Below are 19,481 nucleotides of genomic sequence, written 5' to 3'. Positions count from 1 at the left end.
TATATCTAAACATAAAATGGACACATATATCCCTATCAGTCACTCCTATGGAAGGCCTTATCAGTCCTGAAGGCAGAGTGCTTGGAATTATGTGAGATGGTGCTCTGGCATGAGCTGAGCCCGTTTGCAGCTTGCGGAACCAAGCCCTAATAGCTGTTCCATGATAACGCTATACCATATACTCTTAAGTGCATTATAATCCTCGCGGTTAAATGCTAACTTTGGCATAGCATTATCAAAACATGTCAAGTAAGGTGTCATACGAATTGGAATACTAACCCCTCGCCAATTCTGGCGACGGGGTTAGCATTCCACCCTTCTAGAGGGACACGACATGTATGTAACTGTGAACCCCGGTTAAAGCTAACTCGAGCCTCAGCATCACAAAATGGATGCTGCCACCACAGACACAAGTCTGACCTCCTGCTGCTGGGAGTCCTTCCAGCGAGGGAGGCCTGGACAAAGGGTTTCCTGTCAGGGGCGGTGCCAGCACCATCCCAGACAGGATTTTGTGTATCCCAGGTAGGCAGGCCTGAGAGGAAGGTGACTGCAAGTGGCACCCCGGTGCTCACTCTGCATATGCCGGCTCAAACCAGTTCCAGGGGCACACCAGCCCCTGAGCTGGGGAGAGACCGGACAAAGGAGAGGGGTGTAACCACCCCCCTCCTGGTCCCACCGATGGGCAGGACCTAGTCGCGTGCCAGCCCCTTTTTTTCAGAATCAAGGTAGGAGCGGGCACCCTTCCCAAATTGGATAATCTTGAAACTTGAACTACTTTCCACGAAAGGAACTCTTGTCACTCTCTGAAGACTCTCCCTTGTGGCTAAGGAGTAGCCACCCTGCATCAGCAGGCACCATCTAAGCGCTTGCGGTTTGCTGCACGTCCATCCTCCGGATCAAGACTGACCAGCTCGACGAGACCCGGTTTCCCTGCCATCTCTGACCCCTACCTGCATCATCAGCCCAGCTGAGATTCGTGGGTGCGACGAGACCCGTGGGACCGGCTATCTTCAAGACCTGCACGACACTTAACCAGCATGACCGCCAAGTGATCCTCGAGTGAGTGCACTGGGGTTTGAGAAGCCCCAACCCTGAGCAGCTCCAGCACCGAAGTCCAGCCCCCCAGCATCCACGAGATCTGCGTGGGGCCCTTCTGCTTCCTCGCTGCTTGCCACGTTGTCCGGTCACTTGCCCGACGGCTAGTGACCCTCCTGACGACGTACCACGACGATTTCACCGCTGGTCTAGGTCCCCTAGACTGGCCCTTGCTTCTTGTCCAACAAGAAGTACCCTGGACCCTCCTGGTCCACTCCAGACGCCATCTTGACTCCACCGCGTGGGCTTGCCTTTGCCAAGGCTTGTTGCTCCAATCTTGGATCCAGCATCGCCGACAGCAGACACCATCGTGGGACAGCTCGCACCTCCAGCCTAGACGCCGACAACGCCTCCTGGCCCGTGTAGCTGCAGAGTCCAGCGTCGCCCACTCACCTGATCGCGGTGACTTCATCCGGTGCCATCCTGGTGCCCACACAATCACTGGCTAGTGATTGAGAACTGAGTCCCCTCTGCTTTCAGGTCATCTTCTTCACGGATCCAGCCTTGGATCACACCGAACATCTTCACTGGTCGCCTGCCAGCAACATCTTCTTTCAGGCTCCATAGACTACAACGAGGATTCCCGACGTCTTTTGAACCCTATGCAGCCGCAGCCCCTGGGCTAGGTAACTCGAGCATCTCGGTGCTCCAGCACAGGTTCACTATCCTAGTGTCCAGATCCTTTGTCGTTTTTAGTCTACATAGTCGGATTCGTCCGGAAACAGTAACTTTAGAATTTCTAGCATCCATAGACTTTGTCCCGCATCCCGCGTAAGAGTTCCCACTCTGCACCCGGGTTCCCTAGGCCTCCTGCTCCTAACCTGAGGGTTCAGTAAGGTAGTCCTAGCGGTCCTGAAGCCTCTGGATCGTGTTACTCACCCGCTAGTATTTCGCATTCAACTTTTAAAGTATATGGTTTTTCGTGCCCCTCGGGCATTTGTGTTATTTGTGCAACTTACAGTATTTTCTTAAGAGTTTTGTATTGTGCTTAGCTTCCTGACTCATAAAGAGTTCAGGGTAGACTTGTTATTAATAAATATCCTTTATTTTTATAACAACTTGTGTGGTGTCCTTTCACTTGGTGTTCAAGGGGTATATGTGATGGTAAAACGGCTGGCTTAACACGCCCTCTAGAGTTTAGCCTAAAGACTGCTTTTGTCCACGCTACTAGGATAGCTGGTCTATCAGGTTGACTTACAACCAATCATCAATAAGGGTTGTTTGGAATGATACAGAGTGATCACAAGAATAGTGAGCACTATATATCAGACCAACTTCTCACAGCAATTACAATATGAAAAATGTATTAATTAATTATGATTAAAAAAACTTTCCACACTATACCCCTGAAAACCCACCAACCTAGAACTAAGACGTAACTTAGAAAAAAAATAAACAATTAACATAATTACCAATTAAATAATTAATATTAATCGAAAATTAATTATTAATTGACTATACTTAATTTACTTCCTACCTTGTACCCCGATTAGGCCCACAACCTGCTACGATCTTAAAAATGAGAATAAACTATTACATTAAATTAAAATCATATAAAATTTACAGACTATATTAAAAACATTAACAATAATTATTCAAACAACTTATAACATATACAATAGAAATATATACTAAAATACATATAAATGATTTAAAAACGTTATTGTTAGCAACAATATTTTTGTAAATGATATTAACACCATAGATATTTTCAACATCGAGATTACATACAATATATATTTTTTAACACAATATTTCTGCATCATGATATTTACAACTCTGTATTGCTGCATCTCAATATTTTTTTTTATTTATATCTTATACCGCTCCAAGTTGCTCCAAGGCAATTAGGAGTTACTGGGCTCTAATTGTAACAGCTGGAGCAATTTACCACTGCTTCTTTTGGGCACACAGTACTATGGCAGATGGTGAACAGTTTAAGGCTTTCTTAAGGAGCTGGTGTACGTCAGACAGGTAGTGAACAGTAAAACACTTTAATATCACTTAATAAGGTAAACCCTTGAGTGACTGTTTTATTTTGGAAAATAAACAGTACTTCATACACATATGTCAATGTACTATACATAAATTAAGGATATAGAGAGAAAATAAGTCCCCTGTAACTCTCCTGGGCCACAGATCAGACACAAAATGTTTTTATCGTGCCTGCCTATGCTCTAAAGTGCAAATTTAGCCTCAGTGCTGGAGCCTATGGGTCCAGTGTACTCAACACACTCCAATACCTAAAAAATGCCCCTCCTTTTTTATGAGACTATTTTACACTCTTTTGTATAAATATCACATGACTCTAAAGATGTATTGAGTCCTCTTCCCCCATATGTTTGGTCACTCCTTGAGAAGACTGTAACCTACAGTCAATGTTGTTTTACCCAAATAGATTCTGGGACTTTGTGGTGGTCCCACTATTTTTCGTAGTTTTTAGAATAAAACCGGAAGTCAATGTGGAGCCAGTATAGTTGTGTATTAGCACTACTGCACATTTCTAGCAATGAACATGGTTATTTTCTGGAAATGTTAAGTCTGGTTAGTGGGATTGAGAGATACATAACGTTTCATTATGAATACTTTAAATCCTTTTTTTTAGGAAGAGATAGTGCATTGCTAAGGCATGCATTTACACACAATTATTACCATGCTATCAATTATAAAAATCTACAACTTTGGGAATCTCTATTCATGCTCATCTTTGCTGCCTGATAATTGAAAATTGTATCATTGAGAAAAAATGTGAACTCCACCACACATTACATAAATGGTGTACCTCTCGCTCACCATTGAGACCATTCCCTCATACCAGTTACCATTACCAGATTTTCATTAGAATTGAATTCTCATTTACAATCATACTCCATAACCCGAGGGTGCTATGTATAGTACTGTATGTTGTTCGGGATTGTATGTTCACAATCTGAGTAGTGACATTTTATTGTGTATGATTGCACATTACACATTTTTTCTGTAGATCGTCACCCGGCTGTTGTTCCAGATATCTTGTTAAGGATAAAGCATGATGAAGAATCGTATTGCAGAAACTTTCATGATTCACTGGAAGCCCAAATCAAGAGTAGTTACACCTCAGGTGAGTTGGATGTTCTTAAGATATTACCTGTTTTCTTAAAAGGGAAAAAGTGAGAATGTGGATGCAGACATACACTGAAGACGTACAGATATAATTTGGAAATTGGTCTTCTCCTAGTCCCACCACAGCATACTGCCCCATGTCTACAGATTTATTATTATTATTATTATTATTATTATTATTATTATTATTATTATTATTATTATTATTATTAATCTTTATTTCGGCACATTATGGCCATAAAAGATACATAAAAAGAGAATGCATTTCACATTGCAAAGGGACAATTTACATGATGAAGGAATGGTTTTTGCAGGAGTACAATAAGAACCTTAAATTAGTTAAAAAGGCATATATAAACAATACATAAAACAGTTGTGCATAACCATACAATTGATTACTAGGAGCATTTCATTAGTACAAAAAATAAAAAAATATGGATACAAAACAACCTTTCCCATCATGGGTATATAAACACATATCTAATCAATTATAGATCGAAGCACATTTTTTTTCGAGTATAACATACCGACAGTAGAAATCTGCTTACACAGAAAACAACCATTTGTTTAGAGTCGGTTTTAATAATCCTGTATGCTTCGACATAGGAACGAACACCAATAAAATTACACAATGGTCTTATCCATTTTTTCCTTGCCAATAAATACGCACTGCAGAAAAATAAGATCTGGACATCATCCTCTTTTAAGCTGGACGAACAACACGTTCACCTCGTGTTTTTTGGAGGCATCATCATAGACGACCAGCTTGCAATCATTACATTAGTTTTAAGTATTCCATATCTGAATTTCAAATAAAGACTTTTTGCAAGTGGAGGTTGAACCTCATCAAGGAAATCCTCAAAGTATGGTAAGTCCTTAAATACCAAAAAGTTCCTAGTGATGGAACCCCCTGTATGGCAATTTGGGAGATTTTGTACTATATATGCCCAAAATGTGGTTTTGACCACTTTTTTGCAATTGTATGAGAGGCATTGAGGTTCCTCCCAGTAGTGTGACAACCCAATCCTACATAGCCAGGTTTGAACGTGCTTTAACCAAGGATTCGAGTTATAGTGGTCCAGCCTCTTTAATTCAAGGAGTCCGTCTCTATAATCACCAAGATCTTCTGTGCACCAAAGTCTCACCCAGTAAGAAAGTGGGCGTAAGAGCGCAAAGTGATCTGTACGTTTTACACTTAGATCTAACAGTAGTGGTAAAAGTGGGGTACGTTTGGGTAGTCGTAGTAAACTTCTGTAAAAATAGTTTTCACTCTTTACAAAAAGGTTCCCAGCTTTCGGACCCCAAATTTCAGCCCCGTAGAGAGCTGCAGACTGGGCCTTAAATTTAAATACTTCTAGTGCTGGTGATACAGATTCGTTGAGGCTCGCCCCATGTTTCCTTAAAATTGGTAGGGTGTTCTGTGTTAAGATGGTTTTACTTTTTTCGGTTTGAGTAGTCCATGAATTTTTTGTATCTAAGGAAACTCCCAGGTAAGTAAAATTGGACACAAGTTCTAGTTTTTTGTTGTTCAGGAAAAAGTTCCCCGAAAATGATTTGTGGGGATTTAGGGCCATACATTTGTTTTTTTCACATTTATCTCGAGCTTTTTCTCATTACAATAAAATTGAAATTTGCTTAAAAGGGTTTGAAGACCTTTGGGCGTCTGCGAGATCAGAATGGTATCGTCCGCAAATAAGAGTGCGGGGACCCTTATGCCATTCAGTTTTGGTGAATCGTTGTTACAATCATCCAGATAAGCTGGTATGTTATTAACGAATAGCGAAAAGAGCGTGGGCGCCAGCACACAACCTTGGCGTACTCCCCGCTTAATGGGTATTGGTTTTGATAATTCCCCATTTTGGCCCCAACGCACTCTGGCATAATTATTGTCATGTAGCCTTATAATCTGATGGAGTAGACAACCCGGCAGCCCAAACCTGTGCAGACAGTTCCATAAACGATCACGTAAAACTAAATCAAAAGCTGCCCTAAGGTCAACAAAAGCAACATAAATATGTCCTTTCCTTAATAAAACATATTTCCAGTAAAGACAGCAAAATCTAAAAACGTGGTCAATTGTGCTAATATTGCACCTGAACCCAGCCTAAAACTTTGTAAGGATAGCATTATCAACCAACCAGGAGTTCAGACGCGTTAAAATATGCCTTGCAAATAATTTTTGTAAAATATCCATTACATTTATCGGACGATAGTTAGATGGATCATTTCTGTCGCCCTTTTTAAAAATTAAAATAATCTCCGCACCCCTCCAGCTATCAGGTAAATCTGCCCCAATTGCTAGAAAGTTAAAAAGCCGATTTATATATGGTGCCCAGACTTGGATCACATGTTTATAGAGATCGCCAGGGATTTTGTCTGGGCCTGGAGCTTTATCGTTTTTGACTAGGTTGATAGCTAGCTCTGTTTCCTCTAGAGAGAACATTCGGTCTTCTGCACTGTTTGTATACCGGGAATACTCTAATACATTCCCCTCAATAGTATCAGGAATTTCATATAGGCGGGTAAAGTGTTTGACCCGGTCTGTTCGTCAATGAACACGTCCTGGGCCAATCTTCCTGCATGGTTCCCATTGGCTACTAGTCTCCAGAATCCTACGTTATCCTTGGCCTTTGCTGCCAATAACATGTTCCCCCAGCATTCCTCATCCCAATTGGCTCTTGCTGTCGCCTGGATTTTCTTGTAGTCCTCCTTGATGCCCTAATTGCTTCAGGAATTTTGGTTTTGATTGCCTCGACCAATAGATCCTTGCTTATACGACAGTCTTTGTTATACCAGGGTTGTGTACCTACTGCGCTGATTTTACTTTGTATCCTTTTTTTTGGACATTTTAGACACATAGGGCAATAAGGATCTAAAAAACCCCTTGTGTAAATCAATAAAATCATTGCCAACTGCCATTTTACTTGTATCACTGGCGAAAGTATCAGCAAACAGCTTATAGATACCCATTATTAGTTCCCTGTTGTCTAATAGGTGGGCCCATTTTAAAGAGCGTCTATTATTGCTTACTGGTGGTAGATCATTAGTACCAATGGCCAGAGAGCAACGCTCCTTCTCTAGGCCATCTCTAAGCAACAAACTATGATCTATTGATAGTTTGAGCGGATGATGATCGCTATCAATCCGGGGCATAATCTCAAGATCAACTATATGAGGCCAGACGTCAAAGGATGCTAGAATGTAGTCTATCCTGCTTTTGTCATTGTTATTGACGAAGGTTACAGCTTAAGGAGAGTCTGATGGAAGACGGCCGTTACAGGCCCTCAACCCAAATGTGGTGGTTAACCTCAGTATTTGAAGTACTAGGGTAGTACAACGGACTGTTTCCATATAGCTCAGAGATGGTATGTTATTTGCCATGTCCTCGTCACCAAAGACATCGTCAAATCCAATGATGGGCTCAAAATTGCAATTCAAGTCCCCTCCTATTATCATGCTTAGAGAATCGTCCTTGTTATCTAAAAAAAGACCCAGTTTTCCCATGGTCGGGGACTCTTTCGAAGAGCTACTAGGACGGTTATATGCATTGAATAGAAGTAGACACCTCCCATCCTTCGATTTTACCTTCAGCCCTAGTATGTCAACTGAATCAATAACTAGTTGGGTGACGGTGATTTCCAGTGATACTTTTACCCATACTGTTAAGCCTCCCGATGGTCTACCTCTAACTGAGGGAACAGCCTCTGTATTAAAAGTCTTATATCCAACTCTATAGGGCGTTTCTAAAGCCCATGTCTCTTGTAGCAAGCAAATATCGCATGTATCTATAAATCTTGACCAATCAGGGTCACAAAGGTTTTTAAGCAATCCCGCGATATTCCAAGATATCAGAGTTAGATTAGTTGGAATATACCCATTGCTACCAGCTTGCGTACCCGCTAAAGAAGCACCATGGTTGCCAACCCCGTGAACAAAAGTTGGCCCCACAGAAAAATCACGAACAGCCCCCGGGCCTGGAGTAATTTCACATCCCACCTGGGTATTCGGTCTCCCCAAACTTGGTCCGTCTGGCAACTTCGCCTCAGGATCCTTTATTAAAAATGAGGTTAGACCAGCTACCTCATTCACAACATCCAAAAGGGGTTTGAATAGCATTCGTACCTCGGAGCTCGTATGGCAAGTGCTAGAGTTTAATGAATTAATGTAGCCCCATGGGAATCCAACAATTGCAGCCCTCGACTGTTCCCAATAGTGCGTAGAAAGACGGCCCCTGGGTATTGAAATGGGGAGTCAATCAACTCCCTCCAGACCAGAGAAGGCAGCATAGCGATTGCAGGTGGGGATGTTAAAGCTAGGGCCTTCTGTCTGACACATATACTGTATCCGGGGCTTTAAAGGGTTTGACAGCAGAGCCCGGGGATAGAAGTAACTTAGGTCATGCTCCATGATTCCACCCCTACCTCTCTCTGCATACCAGTCGACAATATGTGTGGTTGCCCTGCAGTCCCTAAAATTAATAATAATTATGTCCCCCTGGGTGTCCTTAGGTCTATTGCCCACCCAACCAAGGCGTCGTACATGAAGGATTTCCCCGTTGATGTAAGGGGGAAGTGGCCTATTGTGTTTTAACCAGTATACAACTTTGTTCTTAAGGTCGTGATAGCCTTCTGTTTTCCCATCACCTAGTTCTGGGACTCAAGTAAGTACTACCACGTACGGAGCCGCCTCTGGGGGCAGATCTATTTGCTGTCTGTTTCCCCTTGAGGACTTACCCAGGGCATATGTATTAGCAGTAGTGGCCTGAATACTGTTGGAATTGTGTAGTTGCCCTTCTACCCCTTCCCCCTGTGATCTATCTTCATTTTATCTTTTAACTAGGGTGCCAAAATATTAGCATTGGGTACGAGTAATAGGTCCCTGTTATCCACTGTCTTAGTTGGGTTTGCCTCTGTAGTTAAATCTGGTTCTAGTGGAATAACACAGACAGAAGGTTGTATACTATTGGTGGACAGTTCTTTTACTAAGTCAGAGTTATTTGCAACGGCTTTTTCAAGAGACCCCAATTGTTCGGCTACTCTTTTCACCCTCTCAATGAGTGGTAGTAGGAGAGATCTGACTAATTGCTCTATACTCCCCAGTAAGTCCTTAATTGATTGGTCTTTTGGGGCATAATCAATTTTCTAAGCCGTTGTACTAAGGTCCTTTAGAGGACTCAAAGAGGTTTTGGATGTTTTGGCAAGCTTACCGTTGTGACTGGTCCCCCCCGCTTTCTTTTTTGTTGTTGTGGGTCCTTGGGCTGCTTTTGCAACATGGGGCTTATGTGTTGGCATTTGGGGGAGCGCTACTGTCAGTGTGTGGTTCCCTAAGCTAACTTCCAAAAATGAGGCTGGATTTATATTGTCAGTGATAGAGTTACTAAGTGACTTAATTGATGATGTAATGTCTTGTAACAGTAAAGGAATACTGTTATCACCTGTGGACTCATTGTCGGGATAAACCGTTCGAGGTGTGGTTGCTAACTGAATAGAACCCAGAGACGAGCGCTTGTTATGAAGGTGCTCAGCAGACAAACGCCGCTCGGTAATAGCGATTTCCCTTTCTAGTACCAAGACGGCCCAAGTGAAAAAATTATCCAGAGTCCCTCTAGCTGACTCTCCCACTAGGGAGCTTGTGCCTTTAGTAATGCGAGAGACCATATTAAGTAGATTATATTTCAAAGAGCAAAAACCAGCACAGCATGAACATCAAAAGGAGCACAAATAATTGAAGGCAGTAGGCCTGAGTCCTGCTAATATTATTGTAATAAGTATTATCACCAAAGGAGTGGCAGTTTCTTACTGAAAATGTCCGAGACAGCAAACTAAAGGGACATGGCCCAGCCCAGCCTTGGCCAGCCCCAGACGGCCACAGACGGTCCCGCCCTTGTCCCGGGCTTAACCCGCGCGCGTCCCGCGACGCGGAGGAAGTGACGATGGTTTTGGCGCGGAAGTGGGCGTGGGTGGGCGTGGGTGGGCGGGGCAAGAGTCTCCAGGAATTCTGGGGGTTGTAGTAACCCCCACTCGGCGGCCGCTTCAAGATGGAACTACAAGCGGCAACGAGGGGGACCGGCAACCGGGGGAAGAGCGCGCTCACAGTTCAAAAACAACCTTCAAAGGGGCTCCAATTAGTCTTTAGGCACTTGAACCCAGGGTGACAATACTCCAGCGAAGCCTCCCGCTCCACTATGGAAGCGACAATGGTTTTGGCACCTCCAGACGCGGAAGTGGGCGTGGGTGGGCGGGGCAAGAGTCTCCAGGAATTCTGGGGTTGTAGTCCCCCCACTCGGCGTCCGCTTCAAGATGGAACTACAAGCGGCATCGAGGGGGATCGGCAACCGGGGGCAGAGTGCGCTCACAGGGCGATAACAACCTTCAAAGGGGCTCCAATTAGTCTTTAGGCACTTGAACCCAGGGTGACAACACTTTAGCGAAGCCTCCCACTCCACTACGGAAGCGACGATGGTTTTGGCGCCTCCAGGCGCGGAAGTGGTCGTGGGTGGGCGGGGCAAGAGTCTCCAGGAATTCTGGGGGTTGTAGAACCCCCACTCGGCGGTCGCTTCAAGATGGAACTACAAGCGGCAGCGAGGGGGACCGGCAACCGGGGGCAGAGCGCGCTCACAGCGCGAAAACAACCTTCAAAGGGGCTCCAATTAGTCTTTAGGCTAATTGGAGGGGATTACTCCATATCAGCTGGTTACCACTATTTAATGCCTATGCTTGTCCCAAGCCTTACATCACACCAGACGTCTAACAGCAGCCACAGAAGAAGCACTCAACACCAAGGAACTATCTTTAAGAGACTAACCAGGGAGATTGATGTGGATGATACAGACCTTCTAATGACTCCTGAAGACCACATAAAACAGCACAGCAGAGGGGCAATGAGGCAACATAAGTGTGTAACAAGTTCTCCCTACTCCCAGACCTTTTTGTCTTTTAACCTTTACGTGTGTCTGCAGTCTGCTAAAAAGGTTGCAAACAGTTGACGCTCAATGTAAAATAGTTTCCGTGTATACTCCTAAAGTTCAATACCTTTTTCACTAGTGCAGCTCCTGTTAGCATGTAGCTGGTACGACACATATTATGCCGATTTATAGAGCTCATTATTACCCAGGAAGGTATCCTGGCACTGAAGAGGTGTTGGTATAGGCACACATAGGATCTAGCGAGACTACTCAGAAACCAGGTCCTCAGCCTATTGTGGTATTCAAAAAGTGAGGAGGAGGCGCTTATATGTAGTAGCGGGTCCTTCTACGCTTTGGGAGGGATGTAGAAGAAGGCTTGACCACCACATCTGGTATTCTGTATGCATGGGATTTGTGTAGTTAGGAGCCCCGACAAGTGGAGGTGTCTGGAAGGTATGTGAAAGCAGATGAGATGTTTGAGGAATGCTGAGCCAGTGTTTTGCAGTACATTGTGTGGAAGAGGAGTTTGAATTGTGATACTTTGTGAATGAGGAGCCAGTGGAGCTCTTTCAAGTGTGGTGTGAGCGCACATGGGAGGTTGAAAGTGATTCTGGCTGGTGAGTTCTGAATGGTTTGCTGACTTCTGCTGAGTTTTTTGTTGATCCCGGCATAGAAGGTGTTCCCATTGTCCAGCATGCTTGCAGCCTAGGCATGAGGATTTTCTGGGTGACTATTAGACTTTGCACCATTGACATTAGTTTCCCTTCCAATTTTTGCTGTTGCCTTTTCTGTTTTTGTTGGTCTAGATGCTTTAGGTACTTTGCCACTGCTGTTCAGTGCCAAAGTGTAAGTGCTCCCAATTGTAAATTGTTGTATGGATTCCATGGTTGGTTATTTGATTTACCTATCAGTGCCTATTACAGTGCACTATGTGTGACCAGAGCCTGTAAATCAAATGCTGCTGGTGGGCTTACAGCACTGATTGTGCCCCCCACAGAAGCAGCTTGTAAAACATGGCTCAGGCCTGCCATTGCAGAGTCTGTGTGCAGTCTGGGACTGCCATGTCAACTTGGCAACTGCCCACACTTCCCAGTACATAAACCTTCCCTCTTCTGCATGTTAGTCACCCCTCAGGTAGGTCCAAGGTATCCCTGTGGGCAGGGTGCATTGTATGTGACATAAAGGAATGCCCTGATATGTGTGGCATGCCCTGCCAATTTTGTTTTTCACTATTGCAAGGCTATCTGTTCCTAGGCCAGAATGGGCAGTTTGATTATAACATCTTATAAACATAACTGACCCAGGGAACAAGATAGGAAAATAAAGTTTAGTATGCCTGAACTCAGAAACTGCATCTCATAGTGTGGGAGAGTTTAACATGCTGCGTTTGAAAATACCACTTTTAGAAAGTAGGCATTTTCTTGCCTAACTATCCAGCGTGCCTCTGCTAGGTTTGTGTATTGCATGTCTGGCTTGTGAGTGACAGGAGCTGGGAGAGGAGTGCGGCTCCAGCAGTCTGATGAGTCAGGGCTGTGCTGAATGGGACCTGGGTTGAATTTAGAGTAGGGGGAGGATATGTCCTTTCACCTACCTGGTCCAGGTCTGCTTTCAACAATGCTGTCTTCACCTCCTGGAAGCTGAACCAGAGAGGACAGAACTGGCTTTGGTTGGTTACAGACACTCTCTGCCTTCAAAGATCAAAGGATTTGTGTGTATAAAAAGTGGGGCCCTGTCCCTAGACATTTGGATCACTTCTGGGAAATCAAGAGGAAACCTTTCCCAAGGAGAAGAGCCGGAGAACCTGAGCAGGAATACTGCCCCTGTGCCGTTTGCTGTCTGGGGTTGGCCTGCAGTGGTTGCTTGCTGCCAAGGAAAGGAGAAAAAAGACTTTGCTGTTTTGCTTTGTCACCTGCTCAAAGAAAAGATCTCCAAGGGCTTGAAACTGAGCTTGCCTCCTGTTCTGAAATCTCAGGAACACAAAGACTTGACCTCTACTGTCTATCTGCTTCTAGAACTGCTGTTTCAGCTGCTACAACAGGAAATTGAACCACCTACGCCGGTTTAGCAACGCCGTAACCTGCACCAAAGCCGTGGTTACGCTTGTGAAGAGCACAACACACCGCTCCGACTGGCACCGTAGGCCCGACGCTTGCCGATGCCGTGCTGCGTCAACTCCAAAGCCGACTTCATCATCGTGGAGCTGATCCTCGACGTGGGCAATCCCCGAATTCATCGACATCGCGCCCTCGTAAGGAAACGTGGTTTCGGCGCCATCGTGATGTCACCTCCCCGACGCAGTGAGGAACCGTCGTATTGCCTCCCCTGTGCTGCAGTAAGAAACAGAGTTTACACCTCCCTTGGGGTTGTAAGGAACAGACGCTGTGCAGCGCCTACGAAGCCGCACCTCCCGGCCGCCGTGGACTGTCTTTGTTTTCATCAAATTCAAGGTACTGTTCTTTGTGGGTCTGCTTGACTCGGGGCCCAACGCCATGCACCTCGCGGTGAGCGCCGTTCTTTGGGATTTTCACCAGTTGCGACGTCGTTATAAATCCAGGTAGAGTTATTTGTTGCTAAAAGCTTGATTTAAGTGAATAACCTATTTTTAAGGATAGTTTGAGAACTGTATTGTGGATTTTTGTTGTTTGATCTTGTTTAGATAAAGAGTACTTATTTTTCTAAACTGGCGTGGTGTCCATTTGTAGTTTTTTCACTGTGTTTTTGTATGTGTTCACAAATGCTTTACACACTGCCTCTGAGATAAGCCTGTCTGCTCATGCCAAGCTACCAAGTGGGTGATATGGGGTTATTTTAGGAGTCTATCCCCCTTACCCTGACTAGAAGCAAGGGCCCCCTATTCGGATAAAGGTGCAAACCATTGCCAACTTGAGACCTCCATTTCTAACAGTGGCCATTATGGTTGCTTGGGAGCTGTTTGAAAATCATCTTCAGCATCTTCAGGGTATGGAAGAATGAGGTGGTAAAAGCATTGATTTGGGCGGTCATGTCAAGTTTGCTGTCGATGATGAACCCGAGGTTCCTGGCGTTGATGGTGTATGTCAGTTCTATCTCTATTGACTTCTAGGTGGAGTCCCACGGTGATGTTCTCTTCCTGAAGATCATCAATTCCAGTCTTGTCGGTGTTCATCTTTAGACAGTTGGTCTTTATTCAGTGGGTGATTCCAGTCATGCAGCATTGAACTTGATCCTGGTACCAGGCGTCTTGTCCACAAGGGCGAAAAAGAGTGGCATGTCATTATCATAAAAGAAGATGTTTCTATCATGAGAGCAGATGATGCTCGGTAGAGGGATCATGTAAGCATTGAAGAGGGTCCGGCTCTGGGACGATCTTGCTTAACTTCACATGTGAGGTCTCAGGCATCCGAGGTGTACGGTGTAGGCTGACCAACTTAGTTATTTCAGTCAGGAAGCAGCAGATCCATCATAGTGCATGTCCCTTTCCAGAGTCATGAAGATGTCTTTTGTGACAGTGATGAGGGTAGTTTCCATGCTGTGGTTGGGTCTCAAACCAGACTGATTGGTGCTGAGGAGTTGGTGGTCATTGCAGTATCCAGTGACATATCTGTTGTTGATTTTCTCTAAGACCTTGGCCGGGAATGGTAGTAGTGAGATCAGTTTGTAGTTGGTGAGGTTTAAATGATCCACAGAGGTTTCTTCTGCAATTGAAGGCCAGTGTGAGTTTCCCAGCATCTAACAAAATCATGGAAAAGGTGGAGACTGGATGTGAGCATGACGCTGATGGTTTGCACTCTTCTGGAGTAGGCGTGGTGGGGTCCGATTGGGCCCCTCAGTGGATGGACTTCATAGTGGCACAGTTTCCTCTAGGGTGATGACAGGCCATGTGGCTAGCGTTGGCCCATTGGATAATACGGGAGGCATTTGGCGAAGTCTGTCAGGTCCGGTTGCAGGCTGATGTTGCTGTAAACTGTGGTGATTTTGTTGCTGAGAAATTGGGAGAGATTGATACAAAGGTCCTGCTAAGGCGTAATTGAGTTGGGGGCGGCTGATGGTGAGGTAAAATTTTCACAATGGGGAAGGAAGATCTGTTTGCTTCTGTTGATGCTGGCATCTGTGTGGTCTGCCACAGTGGTGTGTTGGGTCTCACTGAAAAGTGGGTGGTAGCATTTCGGGGCATATTTGCATGTGGTCCTGTGTGCATTATGTTGGCTCATTCTCCATTTGTCCTGCAGTTGTTTTTAGGTGTGTTTCATCAGTCTGAATTCCTCTGTGTACTAAGTGGCTTGGTGACTAGATTTTGTTGTATTGTTGTTCTTGAGGGTGGCCATTGAGTCCACGCAGGAAGTGATCTAAATGTTGAAATTCCTGATGGCATTGGGGAAGCTGTTGCTGTGTTCGGATCGGTGGGTGTTGTGAGGGGAGTTCCTTGGAGAGGCCACCAGGCTTACACTTGAAGGTGTCAACAATTGATTGCTACTATAAGTTGGCCTTAGGTGTACGTGGTTAAACATACTTTGGTTGTGACACAGGGGTATGTGGCTTTTCGCTTCATTGGCTACAACTATCTCTCACAGTTCTGTGCACACCAAGGCCCCCGTTATGAATAACTTGTGGTCTTCCTGTTGAACTACTACGGCCTATTGGGAGTCGAAGGAAATCTTTAACACCACAGGCACTCACAAGTTCTCATGGATACTCAAAGCAGCAGGAATGTTTAAATGACATCCGAGAAGGAATAGAGTTTACTCATGGGATTTTGAAATCCAATTCCACTAGTTATTCTCCATTTCTAAAAGGACCTTGACAGTCTAACTTTCAATGGTCCACTGTTTCAGGCCCCTATTATTATTCCAGCTGGTAATTTTATCTCAATGGGCTGCAATGTGGTGCCATTAATGGACCATTCATATTTAAGACCTATAAGTTTTTGAAGTGCATAGCTTGCTCTCTACCTAACTTATATCCATTTTCATCATCTTCTTTTGTGATGGCCATTGGCGTCATTTTTTAAGGTATAGAAGTGTGCGTCTATAACTCCCAAATATTGAAATGGAATTTGATTATCTTGTTTAGGTCAGGTTTAAAAGGAGCAGGGTTGTATATATTTTATATAGTTTTATTTATCATTAAGTCCAAAGGATATGATACGCAAATGAATTCCGGCAAAAAACAAGTAGCTCAATTGAGATTTGTTTCCTAGGAAACATTGATCTCTGCAGACTTTAGTACAAACCTATCTTCATGAGGATTATTTTGGGTAAAGCGATATCTGGTTTCTGCAAGGAAGTGACATCACAATGTGGAGTGGACATTAACTTTTAATGTCCACTGGGTTGCTTGCGTCCTCTGTAGGTCCATGAATTACAAAATGATTCTCACCAGCTGCATTTCAGGGATGTTTTATGTGCCTTTGAAATACAAAATGTTAGCATTACATCCATGGCAAACTAATTTTCCGAGGAAGAGCTCTCTATCCTCTCTATCACCTTAGGTGGTCGTGACATGATCTCTGAGATTTGATTCACGAAGATTCAGGTCTCGCAGACATTTAGGGCCTGATTATGATGTTTTTCAGACCAGCACTGACAGCCCGTTGGCGACAATCTGACAGACTGACAGCCCTTCGGTCTCACCGCTGCATTACGATGCAGCCAGTCGGACACTCTGGTTGGGGGGGGGGGGGAGACCACCGCTTCCGACAGGATAGGAGAACCCATATGGGCAGCGGTCGGAATCGTATCCCTTTAATGGCGGTGGTGCCATGGCATGCACGGCTGTCAGGATTACGACACCCTTTCCAACAGCCCTTTCATGTCAGACAGACCACCATGAAAAGTCTGTTGGAAGTGGCCTTTGGGGGCCCCAAACAAAGCCCCCATCCCATCCCTTGCTGGCTACTGTAAAGTGGCCCAGGGGGCACATGTAGTGCCCCACGCACCTCCATGTAACATTGTTATGCACAACATGGTGCAGGTCACACAGTGCATGGAAGTGCACAAAGTGCTGATTTACACTGCGGCTATTACTACAGCCCCTTTCCGGGCTGCAGCACAAGCTGCGGTTTAAATGAGCTCTTTTCAAACTTCAGCCTAGCAGTGACATTCAAATGTGGTGGTTGAACCACCAACTGCTTTTCCTGCGGTCTTCTGCCCGTTTCGATAGTTGTCAGGGTAACGACTGACCACAATCCTAATCGGGCCCTTAATTATTATTCTGACGTGTATGGCTTAGGTGTGAGCCAACTTGGGGACAGCTAGAGGGTCAAGACTCCTGCTTAGCATTTCTGTCCCTCCTTTGAACTCCGAATTGGGTATAAGGTTCATCTGCGACCTGAAATTAGAGGAAAGAAATCCTTGATAAACTCAAACCCACACTGTCCAATCACTTGCACTAATTTATCGTAAAAAACGTGCTCTAGTTTTTTGAAGACTGTGCATAGTTTTTATTCATAGTTTTCCTATGGGAAAGGTCAATTAAAAAAAAAATACGTTTATTTAATTCATATAACATTTATTTTATTCACTTGTGTATTGCTGTAGGGTTTAACATTTATTTTAATAAGAGGCATATTGTTCCTGCACTAGTGGTTGCATCCTGCAAGACTTCGGAGGAAGACAAGAATTCCGTGATCTGTCAGCAGACTGAGAAAAGGGAATGTGCCACTCCTATAGGTAGGAACACAATTCTTACTTTATTGAGAATATCAAGTAAAGGAGCCACATATGAGATATGATGTAAAATAAGCTTGAAAATCCATGACATCTAAAAACAGCAGTTTTGGAATTTTAGGTGTGTGTGCCCTGGAGTTGATAGATGCAGGACATGTGGTAATGCAGCCTCCAGTTGTCTGCTTTTAGTTCATATGTGGTTTCCCCATTGTGGACTCACCCCCTATTGAAGACATTTCTATTGGGATTGTAATACCACCCTAAAGCTAAATGAAAAAAAAACGTTGTTTGCACCTCTGCCCCTTCTTGTTGCCTTCCTCTGTTTCCTTCAGTGTGGTTTCACATGCGTCCATGGTCTTTCCCCTCCCGTAGCATTTGGAGCACTTTTGTCTTTACCCCTCTTGCTATACACTTTGTAGTATGAAAAGGTTTTTTGTTGGTTTTTGTTTTACATGAAATGCTTTTGTATTTGTTTATAAATTCAAAAGATTATTTTAGTTAACATCAACATATAGGCTGTCCGATTATGGGTTTAATAATGTTTATTTTAGTATGTGTTCAAATAATATTTTTCATAGTCTGCCTTTCAAGGTCATTGGATCCCTAGGATGGGCTCAACACAGAGCCACATTTCCTATAAAGATACTTTGCATGGTGACAAATATGCTGCACACATCTTGTGGGCCTTACCAATCACTTCTAGGGTGGGCATCTGGCTGTAACATTCAAAGGATGTTTGTTTTATTGTCTTAACTCATGGCTTCTGACAGCCTTCCTCATCATGGTAGGGTCTAAAAGAACCAAATCAGAGTGCCAGAGGCCCACTCCCAAATGTGCCATTGGTTTTCATGTTACAAGCTCTGTCTCTACTTTACACAGCTGAGGGGTGTGGCTTGCCACCTCTCTTGAAAGGCTGTGATAAGGTAACCAAATCTCAGTAAATTCAGGTTAAACCAAGCTCATCCATTGAACTAATCTAGAAAGGGAACGGATCCTCAATACTTTGTCTTTGTCTTTCGCGTTGTCCTAGCCCACAGCCCACTCCATTGTCTGGGTTTGGATGCTTTACATCTGGTTAAGGTATTCTTTTCCCAAATATTTCAGGAATGGAATTACAGGGCTGTATATGTATTTAGGTCTGCCACATCAGTGTTTTATGTAATATTAGTCCTTACATAGTATATACTGTTTGTGTATATTCTAATAATCTGATCTTCATTTCTATGGAATCAAATTATCCTGTTATCAATACCTTGAACAATGTGTAGTATCCTGTTTGTGGCTTCTGCAGTAGTTACTCATGGGAAGATGAGTTTCAGAAACTTACTAAGGAAGCTTGAGGAAGTGTCTTCTCTTTCTTTCTTTCTACGGGTTACCACGAACCTTAATATTCGATTTTTAAGAGCTTGCTGCTATAGAGCAGGTCTCCACTCTGAGTATCTGGTGACCGCATTCTTCTTACAGAACTCTCTTTTGTTACTGACAGTTCCCTTCGAGGTTAGAGTAACATGGTCCATATTATCAACCTGTAATGACCTACAATGCTCTACTTAATCTAGTTCTCTGAGTTGCACCTCAACAATTGTACTCTTGAACATCGTTGGGCAAATTCTCTTTAGTTTATTTCCCTTTGGTCTTTTGCATTGTCTCGGGAAGGGCTTTATTTTCTGTCCACACATCTCTTTTCCTCATCTTGAAAGTGTGGTTCATCATTGAAAATCTTTTCCCTGTTAGGC

At 44.0% G+C, this 19,481-nt stretch overlaps 1 protein-coding gene across 1 annotated transcript in view; it reads left to right on the top strand.

Annotated features, from left to right (window-relative positions):
* LOC144770850 (uncharacterized) overlaps positions 1-19,481 on the top strand; it is a 67,635-nt gene that overhangs the window by 32,798 nt on the left and 15,356 nt on the right. The window contains exons 4-5 of the mRNA XM_078655630.1: positions 4,079-4,195; positions 17,662-17,748. Of these exons, the coding sequence (XP_078511756.1) occupies positions 4,079-4,195; positions 17,662-17,748 (204 nt within the window). The remainder of the gene's footprint in view (positions 1-4,078; positions 4,196-17,661; positions 17,749-19,481) is intronic.

The sequence above is a fragment of the Lissotriton helveticus genome, chromosome 7 (assembly GCF_964261635.1).
Source record: "Lissotriton helveticus chromosome 7, aLisHel1.1, whole genome shotgun sequence".
NCBI classification, from domain to species: Eukaryota; Metazoa; Chordata; class Amphibia; order Caudata; family Salamandridae; genus Lissotriton; species Lissotriton helveticus.
The sequence above is the reverse complement of the archived record's forward strand: the minus strand, read 5'-3'. Positions and strand labels throughout refer to the sequence as shown.